Source organism: Cicer arietinum, chromosome 7, assembly GCF_000331145.2.
Source record: "Cicer arietinum cultivar CDC Frontier isolate Library 1 chromosome 7, Cicar.CDCFrontier_v2.0, whole genome shotgun sequence".
NCBI lineage: Eukaryota > Viridiplantae > Streptophyta > Magnoliopsida > Fabales > Fabaceae > Cicer > Cicer arietinum.
Window position 1 is genome coordinate 61,905,668 of NC_021166.2, and position 27,373 is coordinate 61,933,040.

The 27,373-nt window shown below is 29.8% G+C and overlaps 2 protein-coding genes across 6 annotated transcripts in view; one reads left to right on the forward strand and one right to left on the reverse strand.

The window, feature by feature from the left end:
* Nucleotides 1–216: 216 nt before the first annotated feature.
* LOC101489179 (protein VASCULAR ASSOCIATED DEATH 1, chloroplastic) lies at nucleotides 217–14,026 on the reverse strand. 3 transcript variants are annotated; one of them, XM_012711791.3, is made up of 18 exons: nucleotides 13,696–14,020; nucleotides 13,451–13,510; nucleotides 12,011–12,061; nucleotides 11,766–11,831; nucleotides 9,823–9,918; nucleotides 9,607–9,708; nucleotides 7,759–7,859; nucleotides 7,501–7,673; nucleotides 6,036–6,076; nucleotides 5,825–5,912; nucleotides 5,551–5,637; nucleotides 4,866–4,920; nucleotides 4,637–4,703; nucleotides 3,025–3,124; nucleotides 1,848–1,909; nucleotides 1,711–1,750; nucleotides 1,299–1,573; nucleotides 217–775 (listed from the first exon to the last, which is right to left on the reverse strand). In XM_012711791.3, exons 1-18 carry the CDS (start codon nucleotides 13,828–13,830, stop codon nucleotides 542–544), a joined length of 1,833 nt encoding a protein of 610 aa, XP_012567245.1. In that variant the 5' UTR covers nucleotides 13,831–14,020; the 3' UTR covers nucleotides 217–541. The 3 variants fall into 3 exon arrangements, with proteins under 3 accessions (XP_012567245.1, XP_004515354.1, XP_073219515.1); XM_004515297.4 differs by having other exon boundaries at nucleotides 217–778; nucleotides 13,696–14,018; XM_073363414.1 differs by lacking the exons at nucleotides 217–775; nucleotides 1,299–1,573; nucleotides 1,711–1,750; nucleotides 1,848–1,909 and adding an exon at nucleotides 1,916–2,492 and having other exon boundaries at nucleotides 13,696–14,026.
* A 10,320-nt stretch (nucleotides 14,027–24,346) lies between these two features.
* The window catches only part of LOC101490474 (serine/threonine-protein kinase D6PKL1-like), a 4,718-nt gene continuing 1,691 nt past the window's right edge, over nucleotides 24,347–27,373 (forward strand). Inside the window, exons 1-4 of one of the 3 annotated variants that reach the window (XM_073371026.1) lie at nucleotides 24,347–24,510; nucleotides 24,989–25,081; nucleotides 25,163–26,609; nucleotides 27,241–27,367. In XM_073371026.1, the coding sequence (XP_073227127.1) occupies nucleotides 25,201–26,609; nucleotides 27,241–27,367 (1,536 nt within the window). In that variant the 5' untranslated portion in view covers nucleotides 24,347–24,510; nucleotides 24,989–25,081; nucleotides 25,163–25,200. Of the gene's footprint in view, nucleotides 24,586–24,988; nucleotides 25,082–25,162; nucleotides 26,610–27,240; nucleotides 27,368–27,373 lie in introns of all 3 variants that reach the window. The other 2 variants (XM_004515301.4, XM_004515300.4) reach the window with 2 other exon arrangements.

Consider the following 27,373-nt stretch of genomic DNA (forward strand, 5'->3'; position numbering starts at 1 on the left):
TCTTTAATCTTCCAACTATCAATATAAAAAATAAGAAGATAAGTAAAAAAATCAATAGTCAAAAAATTGAAATTGCCCTCTTCAACTTCAACAATTGGAAAAAACAAAAAAAAAATTATATGAAATAAATATTTACCATTAATAAATATTAAAGCACACTGGATAAATATTCATAATGAATACATAAAAAAAACAGAAAAAATATTTGTGTAAAAATGAAAACAAATGACATCAATTTTATTTTGTTAACCAAATTAAGTACATCTTCCAGGATTTAATTGATGTTCATTTTATAGTAAGAGCAATAACAAAACAGAGAATTTTTATACTAACTATTGCACCTCATCATGTCCTTGAATGCTGGGAAAACAACTCCTAAATCACAAGTTGCTAGCTTGTCCTATTCTATTTTAGGTATAAAGTCCTCATTTACAATGAGATATGAATTTACGATATTTAATGTTTGCTATACGACATCATGCATGTATATACAAACAGATGATATATATAGATATATAGAGGAGGAGGGGGGCTCTGCTAGCTATTTATGTTCTAGATCTTTTAGTTGCTTTTTTAAGAGTGCATGCTCATACCGCATTCTTTCAAGCCTAGACTCAACCATGTACATCTCATCTTTAAGATGATGAACTCTTTTCTCCAGCCATGCTATGTCTGAAGAACTTACAGTCACTCCATTGTTCATCCTATTCGTTAACTCTACAGAAGGGCTCACATGTATATGTTGAGGTCTGGCCAAGAGCATCAGTATGCTAAACTGCTGCAACAAAATAAAGTAAAGGGTTAGAAGTAGTAATTTAAATGGAGGTAGTTGATTTGTAAATTGCAACCATACTTAAAATAGACCATTATAGAATATCCTCAAAGTTCAAATCGTTACAATTGTTGAATTTGAAAGTAAATCAGAACTGGTAACCAAGCAAACAATAAAGCCAAACATGATGTATCAAGCTGAAAGGGATAAAACCGGGGAATTCCGGGTGGGGTGGTTCTCTTCGGTTCAAATTATTATTAGTAAAGGGCAGCCCAAGGCACAAGGCTTCCAATTTGAACCCGTGATCTCCAAGTCATAAAACAGCAATCTTAACATTGCACTAAGGCTCATCCTCTAACCATAATCACTATTGAACAGCTAAAATACTAAATTTAGATTCATTATTCTTTTTTCTTCTAGTATGTGAAAAAAAGAAGGGCTCGAATAATTATTTTAACAGAGCTTCATGACTAATCCACAAGACAACAAAAGGCATGTATCTTAAATTCTGGTTTGAAGTACACACCTGCATGAAGAAAATCAGAGCAAAAATGGTAACGAGGAGAAGTGAAAGATTGCTCTGACTTTTCAAAGAAGACCTAAATTTTGTCGCAAACTCTTTGAACAGAGATGGAACAGACGTGTCAATAAAATTTCCTCGCAGTTGAGTGCTAACATTGTGAATAGCATCAATGGCATTGGACGAAGTTTGTCTCCTTGTAGGATTACTTTGATCTTGTGACCCTTCTGAAGTTTCTCCTGTCTTTGCTTCTCTGTCCAAACTCATTTTGCCATTTTGAACTACAGCAGCAATAGAATCACTTTCAGCCTCATAAAAAGTACATTATAAATCTTGAAAAATAGGAAATTTCACTAGACAATAGTCTTATATGGAAGGAAAAAGGAACTTCAAAATTTAAGAAAATTTATAGCCAAACCTTGTTTTTCAAGGTTTTTCTGTTTTAAGAACTCATGTGCCTGAAAGGAATATTGATTAATTCTTAAAAACACACTTAAAACAAAACATGGAACAACAGCAAAACAAAAGATGTACAATACAAAAATATAAGAATACCATGTTCATCCACGTTGCATAGGCCTCTCTACATTCGTCAATTGTTGATTGTACTATTTTGCCTGCGATTGTTCACCCACTTAGAATCAACAAAACTTCAAGTTCATCACAATACAACAACAACCAAACTTTATCCCACTAAATGGACTCAGCTACATAGATAAAAAATATGCCATAATATTATATCATGAATCAAGTTTGTTAGGATATAAATAAGTGTCTTAGAATATCTTGATATCATGTTAGCCTATAATAGTTTATCTCCTAAGATTAGTTTCCATACTACTTAATTATTATGATTTGTTTCCTAATTTTCGAGGGATTTTCTGACAACCACACTCAGAAGCGGAATCCACTGATCTGGAAGACGCCAAAGGGTTGTCACTCTCTCCTCAGTCATGTGCTCCCACCTACCACCACAGATGCACGTCATCTCCGACACGTGAGGTACACAGGCTGCCGGGAGGCCACTTGCAACACTGCTTCTTCCGTTGTGTTTGTTTTGTTGGCCTCTCCTCTCCCTGTTTTAGCCTTGCTTGGGCATTGGGTTCTCATTATTTCTCATTATTTCATGTTCAAAAAGTTCTTATTATTTCTCCTCTTTTGATCTAAAAACATAACTTCTACAAACTTCATGACAATGACCTACAAAAATCTCAATGCAAGCATGTCAGAGAGAGGGAGAGACAACAAGAGAAAATTCATATTGAATTATAGTCGTCAGAATTAAACATTCAAACCACATATTGAAGATGAGATATTTACTAATGATTGATTATCTATAAATGAGGAAGTTAAATTATTGACTGCTAAAAGCAAGGGTGAAGTTATTAATCAGTGTCACAAAAACAGCTAATATGGCTGCCTAGGAATTGAGATGGAACGGAATACAACCTTACTGCTAAATGCAACTGCAGCAGGGGTAAAGCAGCTAAATGGGTACAACCTCACTGTATCATGCATTTTGGCTGACTTAGCTATCTGCCCTCATTTCAAATGCTCACTAGCCAATGTGTTTCCGATTTGTATAAAACACATTGATTTACAATTACCATGATATAAAAGTCATTATGAATCAAACATAATCCAAATACAATTTATAAGATATTATTTACGATAAAAACCAATGAGATATTCTTTTGGAATTCTTTCGAAATATATTATAAAAAAACCATACCTCTCCAGATAGTTTTTTTAGTAAATGCCACATTCACGTATACCCTCAATGTGCAGCTTTCTTTTGATTCATCTTTGTCTCTCTCTACATTCCATAATCCCTGGAAATTAAAAAAGAAACAATTCATAAGTAAAAACTGACAATTCATTGTCTCAAGAATTAGAGAAATATATTTTATTGAATTGAATATACTGACAATACAATAGATATATACACAAGGATTGCAAGATAATAAACATAATTAATGCTCTATACAATCAAATCATTATAATTGTGATATTTCTCGATAATAATACTAATAATAATCACAGTTTTGACACATTGGGATGGAGAAATGCTAAGTCACTAAAACAGAGACATAACTGACTGGATACTGTTCAAAAAGTAAAATAAAGCACAATTAAAACCCAACTGTCCCAAACTTTGGCAATTAAAATACTAGCCTTCTCACAGAGAACCAAACGAACCGTTATTCTAGTTTGATCAAGCGGGAGTAGGTACATAAAATGCAATCTATGATAGTGGAATATACAGTAATTCCAAGTTCCAATGATTTTCAATATTACTTAAAATCATTCTTTCATTTTGACATCTAAAAATGGAAAATAGCCTAAGGGTTTGTTTGGGTGAGCATTTGATTTTTTGATGACTTCAACTCCGCAAAATTGATTTTTGTTGAGTTGAATCTGAATTGAAGTAAATTCAGTCTGAATTTCAACCTAATGCAAAAGCTATATTTATAATTTAACACTTCCACTCAAATTTGCTTTTGGAAGCAAAAGCAATTTTTATTATAACTAAACATCATATTTTTTCCAAAATCATGTTTCCTCCTCCAACCCCACTTTCAAACTCAGCCATCATTTTCCAGACATGCTATAATAAATGTTTGTAGCCTAATTCCTATAGTCATTTATTGAAAACTGACAACATCAACCTGACGCTGTATAGTCATCATTATCAGGGAAAATGTGAAAATTATTTTCCAAGTGTACTGCAGTGTTTTTGAAAAGTTCATTCGAGATGGCTCATAGTATTGTTTGGTGCTGTACCCTAGCTTCCGGGTTTCAGCTGTAATAACAACTTCTGTTAATGTCATGGGTGAGATTCACATATATCTCTACGTCCACAGACCCCAAATTGGTGTAGCAAGCTCATGCAATGGGCTGCAGTTAAGATGTATTATTGGTCGAGTCCCTATTCCCCTTACATTTATTAACAAACCGATTCAACTTATGGATCAAGCTGAAAGTTAATTGGAAACAGACAAAACTTGGACATTTGAACAAACTCCACGTTTCTTACTTAGCATCAAGTTCTTAAATCAAACACCAACAGTTACATAGTTTTCTCAAAAATCGGCATCATATTCTTAATGAAGGTTATCGAATGTTGGAAAAAAATAGAGAAGAGGGGTTGAAGGTTGTTAGAGATGTAAACACTTGAAAAGCTAGAAAAATCCGATATTATGCACTGATAATGTGAGGTAATACAACACACAAAAATAACGTAAGAAATATCTTTAATCTGAAAATTTATGATGTTCAAAATTACTAAAAAGCTATTATTTTATCCCTAATGATTCGATTCAGTGTCTCAAGAAGTTTAGTACCTCAACAAGAAAGTAGTCTGAATAAGGTACGTCACTGACTTCTTGTGATGTCTGTATAACCAAATGACTGGATGAAGTAAAGAATACAAGTCAATATGACACATCATTTTAAAATTTCTATATTTCATGTATTCAGTGCAGTAACTTCATTCCTAGAAAAAAACATAAAAGAGATGAAGACGAATTGATGAAAATAATTTCATTGATGATTGAAAGTCATAGCAATAACCTGTTCCTGTAAACTCGAAATTTCTGGACCTCATGGCAGCCGCCAAATCTGGCTCCTAAAAAGGAAACACAATCATGTTTAATGGCAGATAGGAACAGCTCCTCAAACATTTTGAAAATTCCTTGAAACTGTTGGAGGAAAATTATAAATGCCCAAAATATGATGTAGGAGAATGGCCCCATATTATTTATAGACTTGCATGTCTTACACATATAGCTTCATTGCTCTTCAACTAGTTAACTAGAATACCACTCACTTTTGTAAGGCACACTTTTGCGCTGTTTCAGAAGAATTTTGTGGCTGTAGTTTTAGCTTCTAATAGTTTTATTCTCTATATAACATTTACTGTGTGCCTGTAGTTTTAGCTGCTAATACTATAGTTATATTCAATATATAGCATTTAGTTAACTTAATGGTAAAAACATACTTTAGACTTAAGAGATATGTAGAGCATTTATTTATCATTCTATAAAGACAGTGTTGTCGACCATCTATTCAAAGTTCTAAATTAGTAATTTTTTAGCGATTTACTTTGGTTCACTCATAGTTTAAGTTCAAGCTCCACTATTTAATACTCAATATAACCTGTAAATTTATAAAGGGAGAATAAAACTAAGCTCAGGACAGAACAAGAAATTGACAAATTGTACAGATCTACATGTGAAATAAAGCAGCAAAAGCATACCGAGATAAATTTTTATTGGATGTTGAAATGTCAGTTCACGAGCATACCCAAATTTCTCCTGAGGAAGCCATGAAGTACACTTAAAGTCTGAAAGCAAAAAAACAAATCATCCTCACCAAAACAACAAGGCATGGGAAAAGACATCAGTTGCCATTACTCATTATTCATTCCCAGAAATATATTAAATGATAACGAGAAAAGCAGACAAGACTCGAATTGTAGGTTAAAGAAAACTGCAATCAAATTGTAGGTTAAAGAGTTTCCCACGTGCTACCTTTATCACCACATCGTTTACGAAAAGACTCGAGAAAATTTACAGCATTGTCCGAGCAAAAGTACCTAAAGAAGTCTTCAACCTTTATCTGCAGTTTGAAAATTAAAAACTGAGAACTACCACAAATAAATTGAAAATTAATACTCTTCAAATTTACTATGGGAAATTTGAAATGTACAATCACACTTAGTAATTTCAAATAAGATAATACCGGAAACTTCGATTCTGCAACACATGTATAAGCTTCTGGGGCTGCACAACAGAAAATAAGCTCAAATCATCACCATGATTGCATGTATATAAGATAAACGAAAGTGGACTGTTACAGGATATATATGATGGACATTTACACATGAGTGTTTCTTGCTTGCACATACATACAGTGCTTCCTAATACAAAGGTTACTGCAGTATACATGCACCTACTTACAGAAGCAACCAAAGAAGAAAACTCATACATTTCATAATTGAACAGTGAGCATTTAAAGAAAGCAGTAGTTGTTAGGTCCCAGAATAAAGGGGAGTTCGTTAGGATTGGAGCTAAGAAGTTAGTTAAGGGTTAGTTAAGTTGTTAAGGTGAGTTAAGTAGCTAGGAATTTATTTTATGAGAGTTGTAAACTAGAGAATGTTCTGGTGAGGGGAGAGTGCTCCCTTGGGGCAGCCTTGAGTGCAAGGTTATCTTATTCATTGACAACCCTTTGTATCTTCTCTTTTAATCCTAATATACCAATAAGAATCCCTTCATTTGTTATCTAGGAATTCTTTGTTGCTAAAAGAAAGGATCCTAACAGTAGTGCAAGAAGTGATGAACATGTACTAAAAAAATGCTGGATGTAGTACAATGTGAGAATATGCTTTTACAAGTGAATATATTAAAGGTGTATGTTGAAGTTATGGGTTTTAGATAAAAAGAGGAGAGAAATAATAAGAGCTTGAATATTATTGATTATAACTTGATGCGAAATACTAAATACTAACCCCTTCATATAGGATACATCATACAAGAATTTTAATCCTAATAAATAGAAATATCAAGAATCAAATCATAATAATAACTAAGTAATATGGAAACTAATCCTAGGAAATAAATGAGAGACTCTAAGACTAGAAACTGATCCTGAGAGATAAACTAAAATATTCCAACATAATATCAAGGATATTATAAGATATACTCTTGTATTCAGTGTAAATTACTGGCCTCACGCCCACACTAAGCTATATAAAGAATCATGGTATAAGGAAATGACAATTCTTCATTCAAAAAAAATATAATGTACTTAAGGGAGCATTGCAGTAGACTCAAGAACTTGCAAAGGAAACCAGTCTGTATTTCTCCCCAATCTTAATGGAAACTAGTTTCATTTATCAAAGATGAAAGTCAGGTTGGTAAAAAGGCAGGGTGAATATATGTTCTGAAAGTGTCATAGGGAATAAAATATAAATTAAGGCTAGACAACAAGTTTCTAATAATATCCATTAACAACATTCTGTTTGATTTCAGACATCCATTGAACGATTTCTAAACAAAAAATTGAGATCTTTATCCTAGGATCAATTTCTAAATAAAAACAAACTTTCGTGTATAAACATGAAATCAAAATATATACAAGTATGAGGTTTGTTCCCAAACTCATGAATCCAAAATATATAAAGGTATAGATGTGTTCGCAAACTCACTTGCCGGAGCATCAATATCCTCCTCATTCCAACCCACTCCAGTGGGTTCGTTATTCAATTCAGACTTAGTATTCTGTTTTACACTTTGCTTCTCTGAAACCACCATCAATACGGGGTCTTCTCCAACAATCGATGGAAGCCCCACCTCTTTGCACATAGAAGTACCTTGGCTCCTAATTCACACACATAAGTAAAGCATAAATGAGTCACACGCAAAATAATGTATTTTAAAGCAGCGGCTTATGATTACGGACGTACAAGTCAGTAGTAAGTGCCTCATTGTCAAGTACATCAGAACTTTTGACATTTTCAACAGTTACAAATCCACTATCTTGGCTGCTGGGCTCAGATATTGATTCCTGAAATAAAATAACAAGATGAAGGAAATGGTGAAACTAATGCAATTTCGACCAATTAACTGACATTTATTTTTACTAACATGACAAGTAATCCAACTTTACAAGAAGCTAACTGCTGAAAATAATAGCTAAAATGAAACAGTCTTGCATTGCACTTTGTGCAAAGACAATCACATGTTCTCAAGAAGAGAAATAATAATGAATCCTTTAAATAAAAAAGAACAGAAGAATTAGCATTCAACTTATAAAATCCTTTGAGAAATTTCTCCACTCACAACTGTTCCAAGGAAATCCACCCCAAACAAAGGACAACACATAGCATCCTTTTTCCAATCCCACGTGTTCACAGCAAAACCAATATAGTGTTAGGATGTAGAATAAAGGGAAATTAGATTAGTTATTAGAGTAGTTAGGAGGTAGGAGCCTTTTAAGGGCTGTAAGTTATTTTTTATCACTGTTTTAGGTTGTTAGTATCTTTCGGTTTCTATTTTCCTATTTCCTAGGTTAGGGCTGATTAATCCCTATCCCTTTTATCCTATTGTACAGAGAACCTATAAATAAAGGTTCTCTTCCCCTTAGAAAGCATGTTTTGCAAAATTAGAATTTTCTTAACTAGTATTCCGGCTGAAGGGTGCATTCGCTCTTTTGAGGAGCGTATCCACTCTTGGGTATCTTGTTTGGAGAGTGTATCCACTCTTGAGTATCTTGTTTGGAGAGATTCTCTCCTGTTATTTCTTATCCTTTTCTAAATATTAGTATCCTTCCTCAAATTATTTCAGAATCCAATTCTTGGGTTTCTAACATATACAAAACTGAATTTTGTTGCAGATAGTTATCCACAAGTTAAAAAATAAAAAGTTATGAAGAATAGGGGAGGATGAGATATCCTACTCAACGAAAAGCACAAAAAGCATATCACACAAAAGGACTTCTGAACACAAAGATCTTTTCAATCTTTCCGCATGCCTGTCAAGGAAATTCCTTTGAAGAACCCATGAGTAGAATAACACAAAGGAGACATAAAAGTTTGTATCCCAAACGAAATCTCGGGATAAATGCTCCTCCTTGAAAGTTTAGTCTTTCTCTTGAAACACATACAATGAAGGGAAACATGCTCACCAAACCACCATAAATAATAAAATTGCATCAATGATAAGAAACAGGGCCAAACTTTGATAACTCAACCAAGATTAGCCAAACACACAAAAAGCCTATTCCAGGTGGAAAAGGTCAAATCGATTCAAGGCAAAATAAACGTGTATTTACTTCTGATTTCTATAAACATACTACTGATAGGATTACAATTTACAGAGTTTTGGGTTCAATTTCTAATACTGAATCAGCTGAACATCTTTTAAATAAATAGAAAAACATTATGAAAGGAAAAGGAGATGAGAGAGAGACTAACTCTTGGTTACAGTTACATATAGCTTGAAATTCCCATACTAAAAGAGTTTGTCTCAGTGTCTCTAATCGGTAACAAACTCAAAGTTTTTGTCTTATCAAGTCGTACCAGATCTTGATGTAACTCAATCATTGGACTTCTCCATGGCTTCCTCACTAACTCTCAAAGCCGTATCTGTTATTTAATCCACTATCCATCAACTGATTACTATATTAGAGGACTACCACTTTTTCCTAGAAACCCACCATATTACCGACGTACAACATTATATTACTATATGCTACAAATACTACAAACCTTAATAAACATTTAATATCAAGAATGAGTTCCGTAGTACAACACCTGCTGTTCCATAATTGCTCTGGCATCATTGCCTTGTCGCAACCATCCGTCATTAATAATCTTGAAAGCTTCGTCACGGGATAGGAAGGATGCAAAGAAGTGCTGTCAAGACACTACGGCTAAGTTAAAGAGAAACGACAGGTGCAAAAATAATACTGAAGAGACAAATTAATTGAAATACATTGTGGCATGACTGCTACTCAATGTCTAACAAACCTTCTTGCTTCCAGAAATAATCTCAATGGCATTGGGAAATATCCCAGCTGTCTTTGCCCTCCGTACGCCTGTGATTTCAGGGAGTGGGATAATTCTCTGAAACACGAGCCGTTGACATTTTTTTAGGTGTTGCACTATTGAAAATTAAAATCAAAACAACAAGCTAAAAGATTCATCATTATTAAAAAAAATCAAGAAACGAGATTACTTTTATATAAAAGTCCATGTTTAATGGCATCAACCAAAATCCCAACATTTTAAAGAATGTGTATGCATGCATGAATGAGAGATGCATATGAATGTACCCATGTATATACAAGCATATGTATGTATGAGTATATAATGTTTGTATAAGTGTGTGTGTGTATACAATATGTAATACAATACACATATGACTGCTAGAAACTAGGAAGTGGTAAATTTGTGGGAAATAACTAAAAAAGTAAAGAAATTCTGCCACACGCAGTTTTTAGCAGGAGGCACTTAGACAGGCATGCCTAAACCTACAACAAGGAACCCATAGCTAGTTCAAAATGGAAGAAGCCCATAGCTTGAGCTTAACAGGTCTGTTGGTTTTGGGGATTTGATGCTTCATCTTGGAACCTTTGTTTTGTGGTTGTTTGAAGCCCATAGCTTGTACAACACTTCAACCTTTAATTAGTAAGATCTCAGACACTCATTCTCTAACCACAGCGGATCAAAGCTTGATATGAACCATTTGATGGTCATTATGTTTCTACGCATCTTCCTTTGTGTTGATCATCTTGCAACAAGAATTGCAGATGAAATATCCTTTTGAGAGGGAGTATTGTATTATAGGGAAATCTCCTTTTTATCTACAGTTTTTTTATTGATTCTCTTCTTAATTTTATGATAGTCATTAATAACATATATGTGCTATAGTCTATATGTTGTACCTTTGCCTTTTTACATTAATTTTTTTTAAACAAAATTAGAGTGCAGAGGCATCACATGTCAACCATGACATACCAACTATGTTGGCACCACATGATTATCACCTATCATTTGCAGCACTCCAATAAATATATTTTAATAAAATGAAGAAGAAAATTCTTGGGGGACTAGGCCAAAACCCAAGTACACATAATAGATTGACATCAAATGCTTCGTTAAAAACCTTACCATGAAAATCCAATGGGATAAAACCATGGTGTGGGAAAAGAGTGCAATGAAACAAGACCCAACTAGTGTGAAGCCATAATAAAACACTAATGAAATTAAGCACAATAATATTCGGTTTTTCCTTCTCCATTTTTAGTCTATATGTTGTACCTTTGCCTTTTTACATTAATTTTTTTTTAACAAAATTAGAGTGCAGAGGCATCACATGTCAACCATGACATACCAACTATGTCGGCACCACATGATTATCACCTATCATTTGCAACACTGCAATAAATATATTATAATAAAATGAAGAAGAAAATTCTTTGGGGACTAGGCCAAAACCCAAGTACACATAATAGATTGACATCAAATGCCTCGTTAAAAACCTTACCAGCAAAATCCAATGGGATAAAACCATGGTGAGGAAAAAAAGAGTGCAATGAAACAAGACCCGACTAGTGTGAAACTAGAATAAAACATTAATGACATTAAGCACAATAATATTCGGTTTTTCCTTCTCCATTTTTAGTCTATCTTATTTACATATAAACTAGTATTGTTAATCGCAAGTAATAGTTGTTTGTTCAAATTTCGCTACACTGCAGTGCTATAGCTACTATTTGACAACACTTTGTATTGAATCACATCTCGCAGAACAATAGTGGTTTGTTAAAATTCGCTACGCTATAGACGCTATTTGACAACACCGATATGTAGTATGTACAATATAAAATTGATAGATATAAATGTAATCTGTATCATAAGGATTTCAAAGAATAAGTTTAAATGCATAAATTGTGACGTAAGTTATTTACCTTTGTCTCAAACCCAAAAATGTTCGAGTAGAAACAAATGAAGTTGACAAAGAGGTACATATGACCCTGCACAATAAACAATTAATAAACCATCAGGAAAACAAATGATGATACTAGATGTTGAAGTACATTTTACTTTAATTTAAACAAAAAAGTAAAATATAGTAGTGATCTTCAAATTGAAAAGATAATGTGCAGTACTTAAACCTATTACATTTAATAACAAGTTATCACCAGACTATTACCTGGATAAGTATGTTTTCCTGGAGGGCACAATTAAAATCTTCAATAAGAACCTAAAGGCAAAGAGAACAGATAAGAATTGTCTACAATTATAAAAAATAGGAAAGAGGAGTGAAATCATTGTAAGTTCATAAGCCTGGACTTAAAAAACCTAAGAATATGCACATTTGTAACAGCTTCTATAAATTTAATGTGGTTCAAGTAAAACTACTTTGTAAGATATGTCGGTTTAAATAGTGTAAGGTAAAATTACTTCTTGGTGTGAAAATACAAAAGTAAAATATGATTCGTTGAATTTTGGGTAAATAGATATAACTCAGCAACAACAATAACAACAATACATGGACAGAACAAGACCATGATGTCGTATCATTAATCATGTCTAATAATTACAGACCATCTTTTCCACACTATGTGATAACTGATACCCCAATTATTTTCTCATATACTTTGATTCCTAATCATATTGTTTTGTCTGTTAAATAATCCATTTTAACATTTTGATCTCTGCAGCATTGTGATGATTACTTTTGAGTTGGTCTTTACCACCTGATATTCAATCTCATACAACATCCCAGATTCTTATAGTTTTGCCATAAAATGTCCATCTAGGTTTGAGTGCTACTTTTTTTTAACAAATTAGACCCACAGTGGGTTTTTTTTATTTCACCAATCCTACTTGGATCATGTGTTTATTTTATGTCTCCTTCTATTTCTACAATATTTTGTGTGATTGGTCCCGTGTACATAAACCATGAAATGTGGTATGATTTCCAAATTTTACCTCTAATCTAGAATCAGTGTGCCTCCAACAAAACTACATTTCATATTCTATCTTCTGCTTAAACAAAAGAAAGCTTTTGTCCACTCTACACAATAAGTTCTACTTACCCTCTTTCAACAATTCAACTAGAACTATTAGTTTATGTACAATAGCAACATATCAGTGCTTGAATTACTGGTGTAGGGACATCTAAAGCTCTGTCTTGATCCTAATCTATGACATCCAATATATATATAATAGCTATTATTCTATCTCCTTAATTTTCACAACTCGACAAGGATTATAAATTAGTGATTAACCGCAAAAGCTTTCCCACCCAAAACGCCATATAAGAAACATAAGTTACATGTCACTCTAACAACCCAAAATGTATTCTGAGGACCCAAGCGCTTGGACCCTATACATCCACAACAAAACACAATTGTAGAGGAAAATGATTTATCATCTCATTGCACCATGAAAAATTATAAAAGATAACACAGTCACACATACATACATGTGTTCTAATAAAACATACAAATATGAAGAAACAAACAAACAAACACAAGAATTGTCAACTATTCCATGATTCTATCATATGATGATAATTAGAAAACCAATAAAGAAACAACAAATTGGAGACATTATAATATCTATTTAGAGATTGAAAATCACTCACTTCTTCCTGTGGAAGACGAAACAATTGACGATACTCTTCACTCTTCAATACATCCGGAGACTGCAAATATAAACAAATTTCAGTTAAATAGATTAAAGTTAGTTATATACTCCACGAATAACGAATTGGTTGTGCAATTGAAAGATTAACTGAAGCGGCAACAAAATCCGAACAATGATATAGCTAAATATAGCAAAGTTGGAAGAATGAGAAATGAGAAAAAAAAAAAAAAAAGAGTATTGTACCTGATTTTCAGCATCTGCGAAAAGATTGGGGGAGGAATTGGAAGAATGATTACGATCAACGGAGTAGGAGGAAGGATCGATGGGATGTGGCGGAGAGTCGGTCGTAGAGGGAATAGCAACAGACGGAGAAGCCATAGAAGGGAAAGGGTAGATCTGAGAATTAAGGGTTGGAAATAGAAAAGTGGTTGGTTTAGGGGTTTTACGGTTAGAATTATAATTATAATTAGAAAGAAAACTTAATTTGAAGGAATGAATGGTAGTTTGGAGAGTCAACGTCGGTAGCTGATGCTTGAAAACAACAGCGTCACTCACTCGCTACGTTCATCAGATATGTCCACTACCTTTACACGTGCCCTTTAACCTTTTCTTTTCTCTTCTCTATCCATCCATTTTTAAATTAGTAAATAAGAAAAAGGATTTTAAATTTATAAGTGTCCCTAAATTTCAGGACTTCAATTTACAAATATTGTGTTTCCTCAAAATAACTACTTTCTAATCTATAGATAAAATACTCTCTCAAAATATTAGGAGGGAAAGTCTTTTGTTGACCTGAAACTATTTTGATTATTACAATACTTGTTGAAGGGTTCCATTCAAATCAGGCGTGGAAATGATTACTAGAAGTTATTCATTGTTGGACTTAATTTGGCTATTTGTTTACTACTTTTTGATTGGGTTAATATTTCAGTTGTTTGTTTATTGCTATAATAACTAGGTTAATTGTTGGGTTGTTTGATTAGTACTATAATGATCAGCTCAATGATTGGTTTATATATTAAGTGCTATAATAAGTAGGCTAATGGTTGGATTATATTGTGATTTCAATTTTACCATTTCAATACTCTCTAGGTGGCAAGAAAGTAAATATGGTAGATTTTATGTTATGAGTTTGCACATAAAAATTCAATGGTTGAAGAAGACAAAAATGGAGGGGAAAAAATTAAGTTGATATTTGTTGTTGTATAAAAGCCTTGTTTGTTGCAAAATATTATGAGTTGGCAATCTTTATTTTAAAAATTATATTATAATGGTCTCTAGATATAAATATTTGATGACGTGAGATAAATTATCATTTTAAAGTGATTAATGAATCAATTTAATTAACAGCGTAAAATTTTATAGACGATATTTTATTTACAATAAAGCAAGAGATTTACTTGAAATAAGTGACAAAAGTAAAAGACAAATTTAAATATTTACTTATTTTTTAATATAATAAATCTCAATTTACTTATTATTGAATTATAATTCTCTCCAAAATATTTTAAATAAATAATTTTTTTTCTTCATATTCCCTCTATCGGAGACAATTCTACTCAATGTGGTCGACTCAAATTTATTATGTTGTGAGAGTTCAGTCTCTTATACCAAGTCTCTTATACCAAATTCAACTTTGTTGATAAAATAATAAAATTTTGAAGTATATAAAATTTGTCATTTTAAACTTAAAAATATATATTAACTTCTTTTTTTTGTAATCATAATATTTTAATAAATTGAACCTAAAATAATTTATTTATAGTTTTTTCACAAAAATTCTATATAGTTTGAAAATTACATATTATTTTTATCTACTTTGATATTAAGGTTTAAAAAAAAGAGTAATATTTCAAATTTTGTTTGCATTAGTGATACCTCAAATTGAATAACTAGATTGAGTAATTACTCTTTATTTCTAACCCTCCGTTGAAAATAGTTTCAAAGCTTTCAACCAGTTTAAAATCTATTTTTGCCAGACAAACTCATAACTTCAAGTTTTTTTTATAGGTTTGATACTTTAAGTTGAATGATTAAATTGAAAATTTGTTTTTTATTTTCAAGGTTTAAGGTATAGAGTTTATGAGTTTTCAACTAGCTTAGAATTTATTTTTGTCAAACATAGCCATAAATTAACCTAATTTTATTCAATTTGTCTCTCCAAGATAAAATAAAAAATAAAATTAACTAACCTAACATTCCATTATCCTTTTAATCTATTGACTTATTGTTAAAATTGTTGAATTGTTTTTCTTCATTAATTACAATATTTATGTTGTCATTATTTATCATACCATCTATTTCACATCTATTATAATTGAGTTTCTTGTCAAGATACTTGTTTAGAAACTTTTTTATTTCTCAAAAAGTTTTTTTATCACATAGAATTTAAAATAGTTGTGTCAAATGACATTTTTCGAAGCAGGTTAAACATCTGAAATGTCTATTTATTTATATATAGACATGTATAAAGTGATTTTGGAAGCAACTTATAAACCTAAATACACTCTAAGCTAATTCTTGATTTATCTATAGACATGAACAAAATAATTTTGTATAAAGAAAAATTAATACTTAAAGATTTTTTTTTTCAACAATTTAAAAATTAATTTTTTCAAATTCAAATTTTTGTATCATAGAAATCTAAATCACAAATAGTAAAGACCGAATTTACTACGTAAAAGTTGCTAAGTTCAAAATTTTGCATTCTAAAAATCAATGATAAAATCTCTAATAATTGAATTTCCAATAAAGGTTTAAAAGGTTATGTGTAGTAAAATTTCTGAAGATAAAATAAATGGTTTTTGAAAGTAAAGTATTATATTTTGACTCAGAAATTTAAATTAATTATTTTTTTGATAAAAATAAAATAAAAAATAACGTGCGGTGTATGTAGGAAAACGGGTTTAGGTAGTACTCCCCTCAATTATGTAATGAAGCCCGTTTCAACAATTGACCTGATAGCTAATGCCCGATATTGGGTCTGAATGTTTTAGGCCTTTCAAACTTCTACCGAGAAAAGTTGAATTTCATACCCTCTCAATTAATTTTATATTCTCATTTAAAAAATTTAAGTTTAAAAGATCTAAAATAATTTTAAGTAAATTGTAAAAATTAAAAAAATGTTATTATACCTTATAATTTGTATTTCTTTATCGTAAATTTTAGAATGAACTAAATTTTTTGTAGTCATTTTTAATATCAAAATTTTCTTCATCTTTGAAATTTTTGGTATTGAAAATGACTATCGGAAATTTAAAATTTTTTGGAGTTTCATTCAAAAATTTAAAATTTTTAGTAGTTTCTTTTCAATACCGAAAATTCTAAATTTTCGGATTAAACTCTTGGAAATTTCATTTTTTGAAATTTTCGGTATTGACTCATAACTACTGGAAATTTCAAATTTATGAGAAATTTACTGGAAATTTCACTTCTTATTGAATTTACAGGAACAATTTTTTTTTTTTGTAATTTTTTTCATTCTATTTTTTTTTTCCAGTGAAGAAGATCGAATAATAATAACAGCTAATCGATTTTGTCGGTCAATCTCTCTTGTCCATGATGTGACAGTTTATTGTGACTAAAATTTTTTGATTATCAGTCAAATATATATGTATATATATATATATATATAATGTTTGTATTTTTTCCATCTCTATTTAAAAAAAAATTAAAAATTCAAAAAAAAAAAAAAACATACCGGATTTTTGAAATTTTTAGTTAAATAAAAGTAACTATTGAAAATTTTAAATTTTGAAATTTCTGGTATTATACAATTAACTATCGAAAATTTTAAGGCACAATTTTTCGGTAGTATAAATAATGTATTTATACTATTTGTTGGCGAAATTTCTGATAAAAAAATTGTATAATCAGAATTTTTAAAAATTAAATTTCCGGTAGTTATAAATTGTGTATTGGATTTTTAGGAGAAAAATTGTACTCACTTAGATTTTAGGAGAAAATTTTTTTTTATCTGATTTTTAGACAAAAATTTTTACTTATCGAATATTTAGTTGAAGGGTTCAAATTTGAAAGTAATTTCTTTTTTCATTTATTGATTAAAAATTAAAGGGATAATTTTAATTTTTTAATAATTTAGAAAGATATACATCCAATTAAGAAGGTATGAAATCCAACTTTCTTTACCGATAAATATAAGAAAATTTTTGATGATAGATCTTTGTTCAACTCCATATTTGTTTATTTCTATCTAATTATAATTTTTGATGATGTAAAATACACTACAGAATTCTAATTTCTAATAATATATTAAAAGACATATAAGTGAAGGCCGATGAAAATTCACCCATCTTACACTCTTGTCAGTTTGATTAGATTGTCAAAAACAGTTGTTTGTTTTAAAATAATTAAGAAATAATTATTTTGTTTTTCATTATCTTTAATAAAATTTGTTTTCAAAAAGTATAATCTTTTAACTCTTTCAAATTTGTTATTTTCTTTTTAATATTTTCACCCTTATAATACATATAACTATTTTTACACGGTAAAACAACTTTTACAATACTTTGATATTAGAAAATATTACTGTAAAGTTATTTTTACCGTACATAATTCTTTTAAAAGATTATTATAAATACCGTACACGCTTTATCAATGGTAGAGAGATGGTTAACAATTTTCAAAATCCGTTGCTAAGTCTTTTTATGATTTTCAAAATTCTTAATAGAACGAGTTATAATAGTTTACAATAAAACACAAATAGTGTAATAACTATTCGAAAGAGGTAGAAGACTCAAATGTGATAATCGAAACTTAATAGAACGAGTTATAATAGTTTACAATGAAACACAAATAGTGTAATAACTATTCGAAAGAGGTAGAAGACTCAAATGTGATAATCGAAATGTTTTATATCCCACCCTCAAAAACTAAATATGCAAAAATAAAATAAAGCATTAGAAAACTCCATTCCAAAAGTGGCATCCCAACATTTAATGCTAAGGTTTCAAATTTTAAGTATCACACCACCTTAACAAACTTTATTATAAGAAGTGTATTTATTTAATTTAATTTAATTACCGACTCTTCTTTTTGTCTCTTTGACCAATATGAAACCAAAAATAACAATCAAAAGGCAAAAATAAAAAAAGAAGTTAACCTATGCTCCAAGTTTAATGCAAGATGATTAACATGTTAGTCTCTTGAAAAAGTTTCCCTTGTGGACCATATGTGATTCAAGAAAGGAATCATGAAAGAACCCACCTTTGAATGTTTTTCATCTTTTCCCAATTTCAATATCTTGAACTCCCACTTTTCAAACCTCTAATTTTGCCAACTTTACTAAAAGCAATGAAACAACAAACATTAAAAAAGATCATAGGGCACTTCTTTTTTGGGAAAATGTGGCCAAGTTTGTAGTTTCATTGATAAAATATTAAGCTAATCATTTTCATCACTATGCAAGTGCTATCATCGGATCTGAGTCCCTTGGTTTGAACACCACTTTGCCATTTGTATAATCCAAATTCATCATAATTTAACCATATAATATACACCACAAAAGCTTCCTAATTATGCTTACCATTATCACCTATATTTCTCCACTTCACCTAATTTTTGTTTTCTTACCAATATTTTTTATAGTATTATTATGACTTTGACTAAGCATGGTTATTATTATAAGTCATTGGATTCGTCTTTTTACAATTTTGTCTTTTATTGGAGGGTGATAAGGAAATATTTGATCCGAATTTACTATACCAAGTAAAATTATATATAAATAAAATACACGTTATAGAAGACAGGGATTTTGGAGATCCAAATGAAATTGATTGTTCCGTTCTCGAAGCAGTGGTATTCCACATGGAAAATGCCAGAAACTGAAAAAGTTGGGCCTTATTTATAAAAGAATCTGAGTTGTATGATACTATCAAAGAAACGTATCTCATCATAGTCAGTGAGTGATTGTGGATTACCCAATGGATTGACAAATTATATGAAATTTCTCTCCATCAACTTCTTATTTTTTTAAATATTTTTTAGTTGTATGTAAAATGTCTTTGGCATTTCTAACCTACATTTAAAAATTAATATATTCTAGTATTATTACATTAAACTACTAATTGTTGAATTAAATATTATTTATAAACAAATTTAATCATATTTTAAATTTAATACCGTCAAATTTTTAAATTTTATTTTTTGAATTTATTTTAAGATAATATTTTTTGTTATAATTAGAATTTTAATCATGGAAGAAATTTATTTAATTATTAGAGTCAAAATTTTGATAAATAAATATATCAAAAAAATTCATTAGTCAATTTTAATAAATACTATAATAATGTTCATATGGATAAATTAAAAAAAGAAAAAAAAAAACTGATTGTCAAAATATTCATATTACCGATACATATTTGTTTATAGTACCGTAGAGCGTAAAATAAAAATCATCTTAAACATTTTAAATGTCTTATTTTAATCTTAAAAATTGAGCATTTAATTAAAAAATATATAATTTTAATAATTAAAAAATAGATAAAATGAATTTTAGTTCTTATAAATTTTAGAATTTTTTTTAATCCCAAAAAAAAAGTTCTTAATTTTTTAATCCTTTAAATCTTTTTATTTACTTTTAGTCTTCATTTTAAAATTTTTTTCATAAAAATTATACTTTTGGTCTCTATAAAACTAAAATAGATACTAGAAGTGAATTAAAACAAAATCAAAAATTAACCTTAAAAGGTCAAAATTTTATAAAAATTAAAAATATATTTAACCAAAAAAATCCACCCTCATTTTATTATATTATAAAAAATAAAAAATAAAATTGAGACCATCACCCATTAAAGGTTTTGTGCTATCTTGCACAATCTTTCAATTTATATTGAGTAATGAATTTTTTACTTTAATATTTTTTTAAATAAAAATCAAAGTGTTCTATTTTTGTAAAAATTAACAGATAAATATTGCTTAATTATAGACGACTATTAAAAAATTAACAAAATATTTTATTGTTTGTACCTTAAAAACGTTGTTTTTATCTAAATTGATTCTACTCAAAACAATTATAGTTTGATTTACTAATTTAACATCTGCAATTTTTTAATATAATATGTGACTTTGAATTCATTAAAAAAAGTTTGATTGACTAATTATTTTATTAACTTATAACTTATTTTGAAAAAAATAGTATTTATTAATAGCTGATCATAATAGATAATTGTACTAAAATCTTACAAATTTTGAGGATACCCTAAAAATTCTCAAATGTTTTTGGTATTGGAGTTGGGCACTTGGTTCCTACATCGCTTTTTGAATTCATTGGTCTATAATTGGCAAATTTAATATTGTTCCATTTCCAAAGCCACCAAAATAGTTTTACCTTTAGACATCTATCAAATTTGAACTCTTCAATTTTTATTTTTTTAATTTCTTTAATAAATTTCCAAAGTAAAATGTTATTATCTTTCTCCATTTTCGTCAATTAAGTGTCAGTTTATTTTGTTAGAACATGATGGGTTTAATTATATATAACATGAGTACATATAACTCAACATATTATTTTTACATAATTTTTTATTTTATTATTTTCTTGAGACACTTATTTTATGACTCATATACATATTTTATTTAATTAAGTGATTGACATGATAATTAAAAAAAAAATTAATTTATGACATTTATCTAAGATATAATTAATTATTTGTCGTCTTTAAGTTCTATCTCAACTGGCAAATATCAATATTATTAGATTGAACGTTTTGTTTCGAATTTATAGTATAATTTATCATCTCTTTTAAAATAAAAATAATTAATTATTTATCTATTATTCATGTTAAATCTCTAAATAAATTTAATTAATTAATTGATAGAGTGTAATTAATCACAAGAATATTAGATATGATTAAAGATTTTCCACATATACTAGAGATTATATAATGGGTATAGTAGGAAACAATTAAGAAAGGAAGGCTGTCCTAAAGTGGCTACAAAATGGGACCATGATTGATCAGGAGTGTCTGATAACTCTCCTTGGTCCCTCCATGTCCCTACTATTTATTTTGTTTTGCTTTCTTCAATTATTGATTATTGACTGCAAATCGAGTGCATTGGTAGCGCACCGTCGCCACCATGCACGCGCACTACTTACTTACTGTATTATGTCTCCCATTTAATCGTACGGCTACTATTTGTCCGCTGTCAATGGCATTTCTGACATTATGTATATTAGGAGACTTGGTAGGTTGTTTACACCACGCGCAGACAATACTGTAGTAGACTTGCTTGTAGTAGGTTGTTTACAAACCACGCGCCATCCCTTCTTCTCGAGCGCGTCGGTTTTCACAATCATCACAAATTCTACATACTCTTGAAAATATAGTTCATGAATATTTTAACTAATATTTTTTTAAAATATTTATTAAAGTTAATTAAATTAAGAGTTTTATATAATTATTTACTTTATTTTTATTTTAATAATTAAATTTTAATTTAAATCACAACAAAAAATGTCATTTTAAAATTAATTTAAAAAATAAAATTTAAAAAGTTAGTGATGTTAAATCTAAAATTATTTATAAATAATATGTTATTTAATTATTGATAATTTAATTTAATATTATAAAAATGTTAATGTTTAAATGTATTATAGAAGTTCTATTTTTTCTATTTATAAATTTGACTTAGTTTGGATTTTTTTTTTGTTCAAATTGAACTGTATAAGTTCAGTTTAGTTTTAAAATAATTCTATTATTAAAAAAAAATTAAGATGATAGAGAATAAACAAAAATAAAAAATTAAGATAAAAAAAATCAAATGAAAGGATATATATATTTTTTATTTAAATTCACATTTTTTTCTTCTTCTCATTTTTATAACTTCACTTTTTGTTTTATTTATTTTTATCTCTTTTTCTTTTGTTATCTCACCTTTTTAACAGTTACAAACATGAAAAACGATTTTAAAACAAAATTAAATTTATATTATTAAATTTGAATTTTTTTTACATAAACAAAAATAAAATAAAAACATTAACTTACATATACCAAACATATATTTAAATCAAATAATAATAATAATTGTATTGTCTTATATAAAAATATTTAAATTAAAAAAGAACATACTAATAATGGTATAAAAAATACTTGTTAAAAATACATTAAAAAGTCTGCGTTTAATTTTTAAAAGTTGCATTGTTGTTATTTTTTATTCATTATCAATATTTATAAAAAAAGTATTGACCCATTTTTTTTTAACTCTTCAATTTCTAAGAAAATCCAACTTAGACCCAAGTAGAGGTGGATCCAAGGCACAAGGTGTTAAAGCAATGAAATAAATATTTTTTTATGTATATTTAGACCAAAAAAGGTACAATAAATAATAAATTATCACAAGAGTTAAAAGATATGTTAATTGCTATATTTAATTAAAATATTTTATATTTAAAAATAAACTAAATTTAAATATACTATATTAAACTATTATTATTAACATTAAAAAGCCCTATTAAATTTTTATCAAAATTTTGCTTTAAAATATGTTTTAAATATCGATACGAGTATTACTGTGATAATTTAATGTTCAACTAGAAAATAATTAATGTTTTATCAATAATTATTTTACCTATAATTCAAATTTGAATTATTTTAAATAATATATATTTAACTAAAGCTTATTAATCAATTGAGTTAAATCACTTGAATAACATAGATAAAAAATTATTGAAATACTGAATTATATTGAAGAAATTAAAACTATACTCTCACATTGTTAAACTCCATTAAAAAAGTAAGTTAATTTATATTAATTTAATAACTTTTTATGTAATTTAAGTATACTAGTCTAAATAAATTTTGATACACTTAAGTGCATTGTTAATTACATTGATTAATTAATTTATTTATTTATCTAAATATATATTAAATTACTTATTAATGAAATATAAAATAAACTATGTATTTGGATCTATAATGTTAATGACACAATAAATTGTATGGATAAAAGTAAAATTTTAAATATGAACTCCACAACATGATAGAAAAACCAAATATCGCACTTAACTCATGAGATAATAGAAAAATATGAATACAAAAATTTGATTTATGTGAAAATCACTTATCTTAGTAAAATTATAGAGAAAAAAACAAATAAATGAGTGACTTTGAATAAAAATGATCATAAATCACCTATCATGTATCATGAAGAATAAGAAAATAAAAGAGAGATAGAAATTAAATGACTACTAAATATAATTTTCTATTATAGATATTTTTAGTAGTGTGTATCACACGTTAATTTTATTCACTATCATCACATAATATAATTTTATGAAAAATTTAATTTATATACATTCTTGATGATTTAAAAAAAATGATATAATGTGTTCACAATATAAAATATTATACCTAAATACAAATTAAATCTTTTATTAATGAGCTAATTTAGCTAAGAAAAAAAAAAGAGAAAAATAGATATAGAATGTGGTGAAGGTGAGTGAAAAAGTACACACTAGTTGCGGAAATGCCAAAATCTATCCAAAAGCGTTCAAAGAAAATGGCTTTGAGCGTAGATAAGAGAGACAAATCAACAATAAGAAGAACAAGACAATAACTTTGTTTTGAAAAAAAAGTAATACATCTATATATATATATTAAATAAAGGATTATGTTAAGAAGTATCATACGATACAAAACTAAAGATTTTATATTAGAAATAATAAATTTTAAACTTTAAAATATTGAATACAGAATAGAGAATTTTAAACGTAATATTTATATCTTTAGTAGTATTTCCTTTAAACAAAAGAACCAACAGCGCGGGTCCCGCACCTAAAACGGGCCCCACTTTCTCTTCAAAAGCAACAGCCAACAAAATAAAAAATAAAAAAATTTAAAAAAAAGTAAAAGGTAGAGACATAAACCATCACCAACAATAACAGCAACAACACTTCTCTTCACTCTTTTCTTCAGTGTGAGAAAGAGAGAGAGAAAGAGACAGAGAGAGAGAGTGCATTGGGATTGTGGTGAAACAAAAATAACAACTAGTTGTAAATTTTCATCTTCATTTCAATTTCAATTTCAATTTCAATGCTGGGTTTGTATTCTACACCTTTTCCCTCCCTAATTTTTGAAGCCTAGATCTCGTCTTTGTGTTTATGTATCTATCTAGGTATTTTCAAGCAATGCAAATGTATTTTATTTTATATTGCATTTTCTAATTTTTTTTCTTTTTTTTCTTCTACATTCATTCATGTTTCTATCTATAGATACCGTTTTTTTAATAGATTTTCAATATTCGAACTAACTAGCTACTTTTATTAATACCTTCCTACTTTGGGTGTTTGTTAGTGTTAATTGTTAAGGGTTTGGTATTTTGTAGCTTTCAAGATTAATTTGTATATATTTATATATGTTAATGTTAAAAAGCACCATTAAGCTCAATTACATTCATTTACTGTTTCAAATCAAAGTAGGATTACTTGATTCTTTCATAGTTTTGTTTCATTTGTTGGAGAGTTGAGGAATTCATATTCATTCTTCATCGTCATGTTTGTTGAAATCTGGGGGGTTAGGTAGCTCAGCTGTTTTGAGCTAAGGTGTGAAGGAGTTCAAAGACCAGAGCTGAAATCCTGGTGAAGGAGAAATATACTAACATAACAACTAATGTATTAACATTTGCTTATCCTAAAAAATGTTTGTTGAAATCTGAGTGAAAATATTGAGTGATGTTTTTGTTCTATTTGCAGGTTCTTTGTAGTTATAAGTCTTTATGTGATAATTAGTCATGGAGAGGTTTGCAGAGCCAAAGGTACATCCTCGACCCTTGCCTATCCTGGTTGAGGTATCGCCACACATGGCCACTACAAGAGAGGTAGGTCGGAGACTACACGGGCAGGAGATTTCGAATGCTAGGTGGATTTCGGCTAGAGAACTGAATCAATTGTCGCAGGCAAGGGATGTGCCTATGACACGTTTGGCCTCCATCAGGGAAGTGGCTCAGTTATCGAATGCACGGATACTATTGGTTAGAGATGATATGGAGTTTGATACTAGAGAGTCTCCGGAATCTATTTCATTTGAGCCTACCAGAACATGGAAAGGGAAAGATTCTTTGCTAGAAGCTGAAGATCTGATGTATGATGTAGAGACATTGAAGGGAAGCAGCGATTCGTTTGAGGATGGGGATCATAGTTTATTTGCTGGTGCTAGTCATCCCCCAGAACCTGTTGATACAGATCTTATGAGAACGGTTTATGTACCGATAGGTCAAAACAAATCTGAGCCCGGATGCTTAATTAAGAACTTGTCCATGAAGGGCCCTTTCCTAGAAGATCTCTCAATCCGTGTTCCTGCCAAAAAACCAAGTTCAACTCTTGTTTCCCCTCAAGAAAGTCTGGTTGAAGAACTAAATGACACGGGGAACTTATCCTCGCCTTTCGCAGGTTCTCGAGCATCTCAGAATACTGAGAACTCTCTCCTTGCTCCAGATTCTGATGAAAAGGAATGTGTTTGGGATGCTTCTTTGCCTCCTACTCCTAATGGCAATGTCAGTCCACTTAGTAGTATTGATAGTACTGGTGTTGTCAAGGCAATGAGCATTGTTAATAGTTGTGCTAGTACGTATCGGAGTGATGCAATGACCAGCGATGGCATGCTTAGTTTAGATAGGAACTTTAATAGCACTAAAGGGAGTGTTAGGGGTGATTCACTTGAGAGTGCAAAAACTAGTGTTAGTCGTCCAAGTGATAGTAGTGGCCTCAGTGATGATAGCAACTGGAGCAACCTTACTGGCAGTGCCAATAAGCCTCACAAAGGAAACGATCCAAGGTGGAATGCTATCCTTGCCGTCAGATTACGAGATGGAATTTTGGGCATGAGTCATTTTCGATTACTCAGACGACTTGGATGTGGTGACATTGGGAGTGTATATCTCTCAGAGCTGAGTGGAACTCGGTGTTATTTTGCAATGAAAGTTATGGACAAGGCATCCCTAGCAAGCAGAAAGAAGCTGACTAGAGCACAGACAGAGAGAGAGATATTGCAGTTGCTGGACCATCCATTTCTTCCCACTCTGTATACACATTTCGAGACTGACCGTTTCTCCTGTTTGGTAATGGAATACTGTCCTGGGGGTGACCTACACACTTTAAGACAGCGGCAACCTGGGAAACATTTCTCTGAATATGCTGCACGGTATGTTTTATATTTACATAGTTACAATCCTTTGCATAATCTTTGTTAATTGTTTTCCATCATGAGAATTTACTTTGTATCCACTTTGTACTACAGCAAATATTTCTCAATGATTTTGCATGTATGTGCATGTATTTAGTGTTATCAATGTAATTTCTCTGTTGCTTTTCATGTTGCTTTATCTAGACCAGATAGTGTTTTTGTCTGTTCCTTAATCTTTTACATTTGGAGAATTTTTGATAAAATTTCTTAACATCAAAAGAAAGAGGGAATTAAGGATTTGTCTGCAGCTTTGCTATTTTGAACTATTTTTGTTACATTATATGGAATTTTGTTTCTGCACAGCCATAATTTCCCCTCCAACGAAGGTGGCCCTCTATACTATTTGCTCTCAAAGGAAATCTTTTCTGCTTGTCCAGGCTTTGGTGGAAAGTAAAGACATTTTCTATATAGGCAGTGTTATATGCCATATTGTTAATAAAGTGTGCCATAACTCTAAAATGTGCCATCTCTTTAAAATCTGAAACATGTGTGCATAAAGTGTGCTATCATAGTGTTGAATTTCTGTTTTTTGTATGCAAGTGATTGTTTTTTTCATAAAGATTTACATTTTCATTTTCTCTGCATGTAGGTTTTATGCTGCAGAGGTCCTGCTTGCTCTTGAATATCTTCACATGCTTGGAGTTGTGTATAGAGACCTTAAACCTGAAAATGTGTTGGTCCGAGATGATGGTCACATAATGCTCTCAGATTTTGATCTTTCC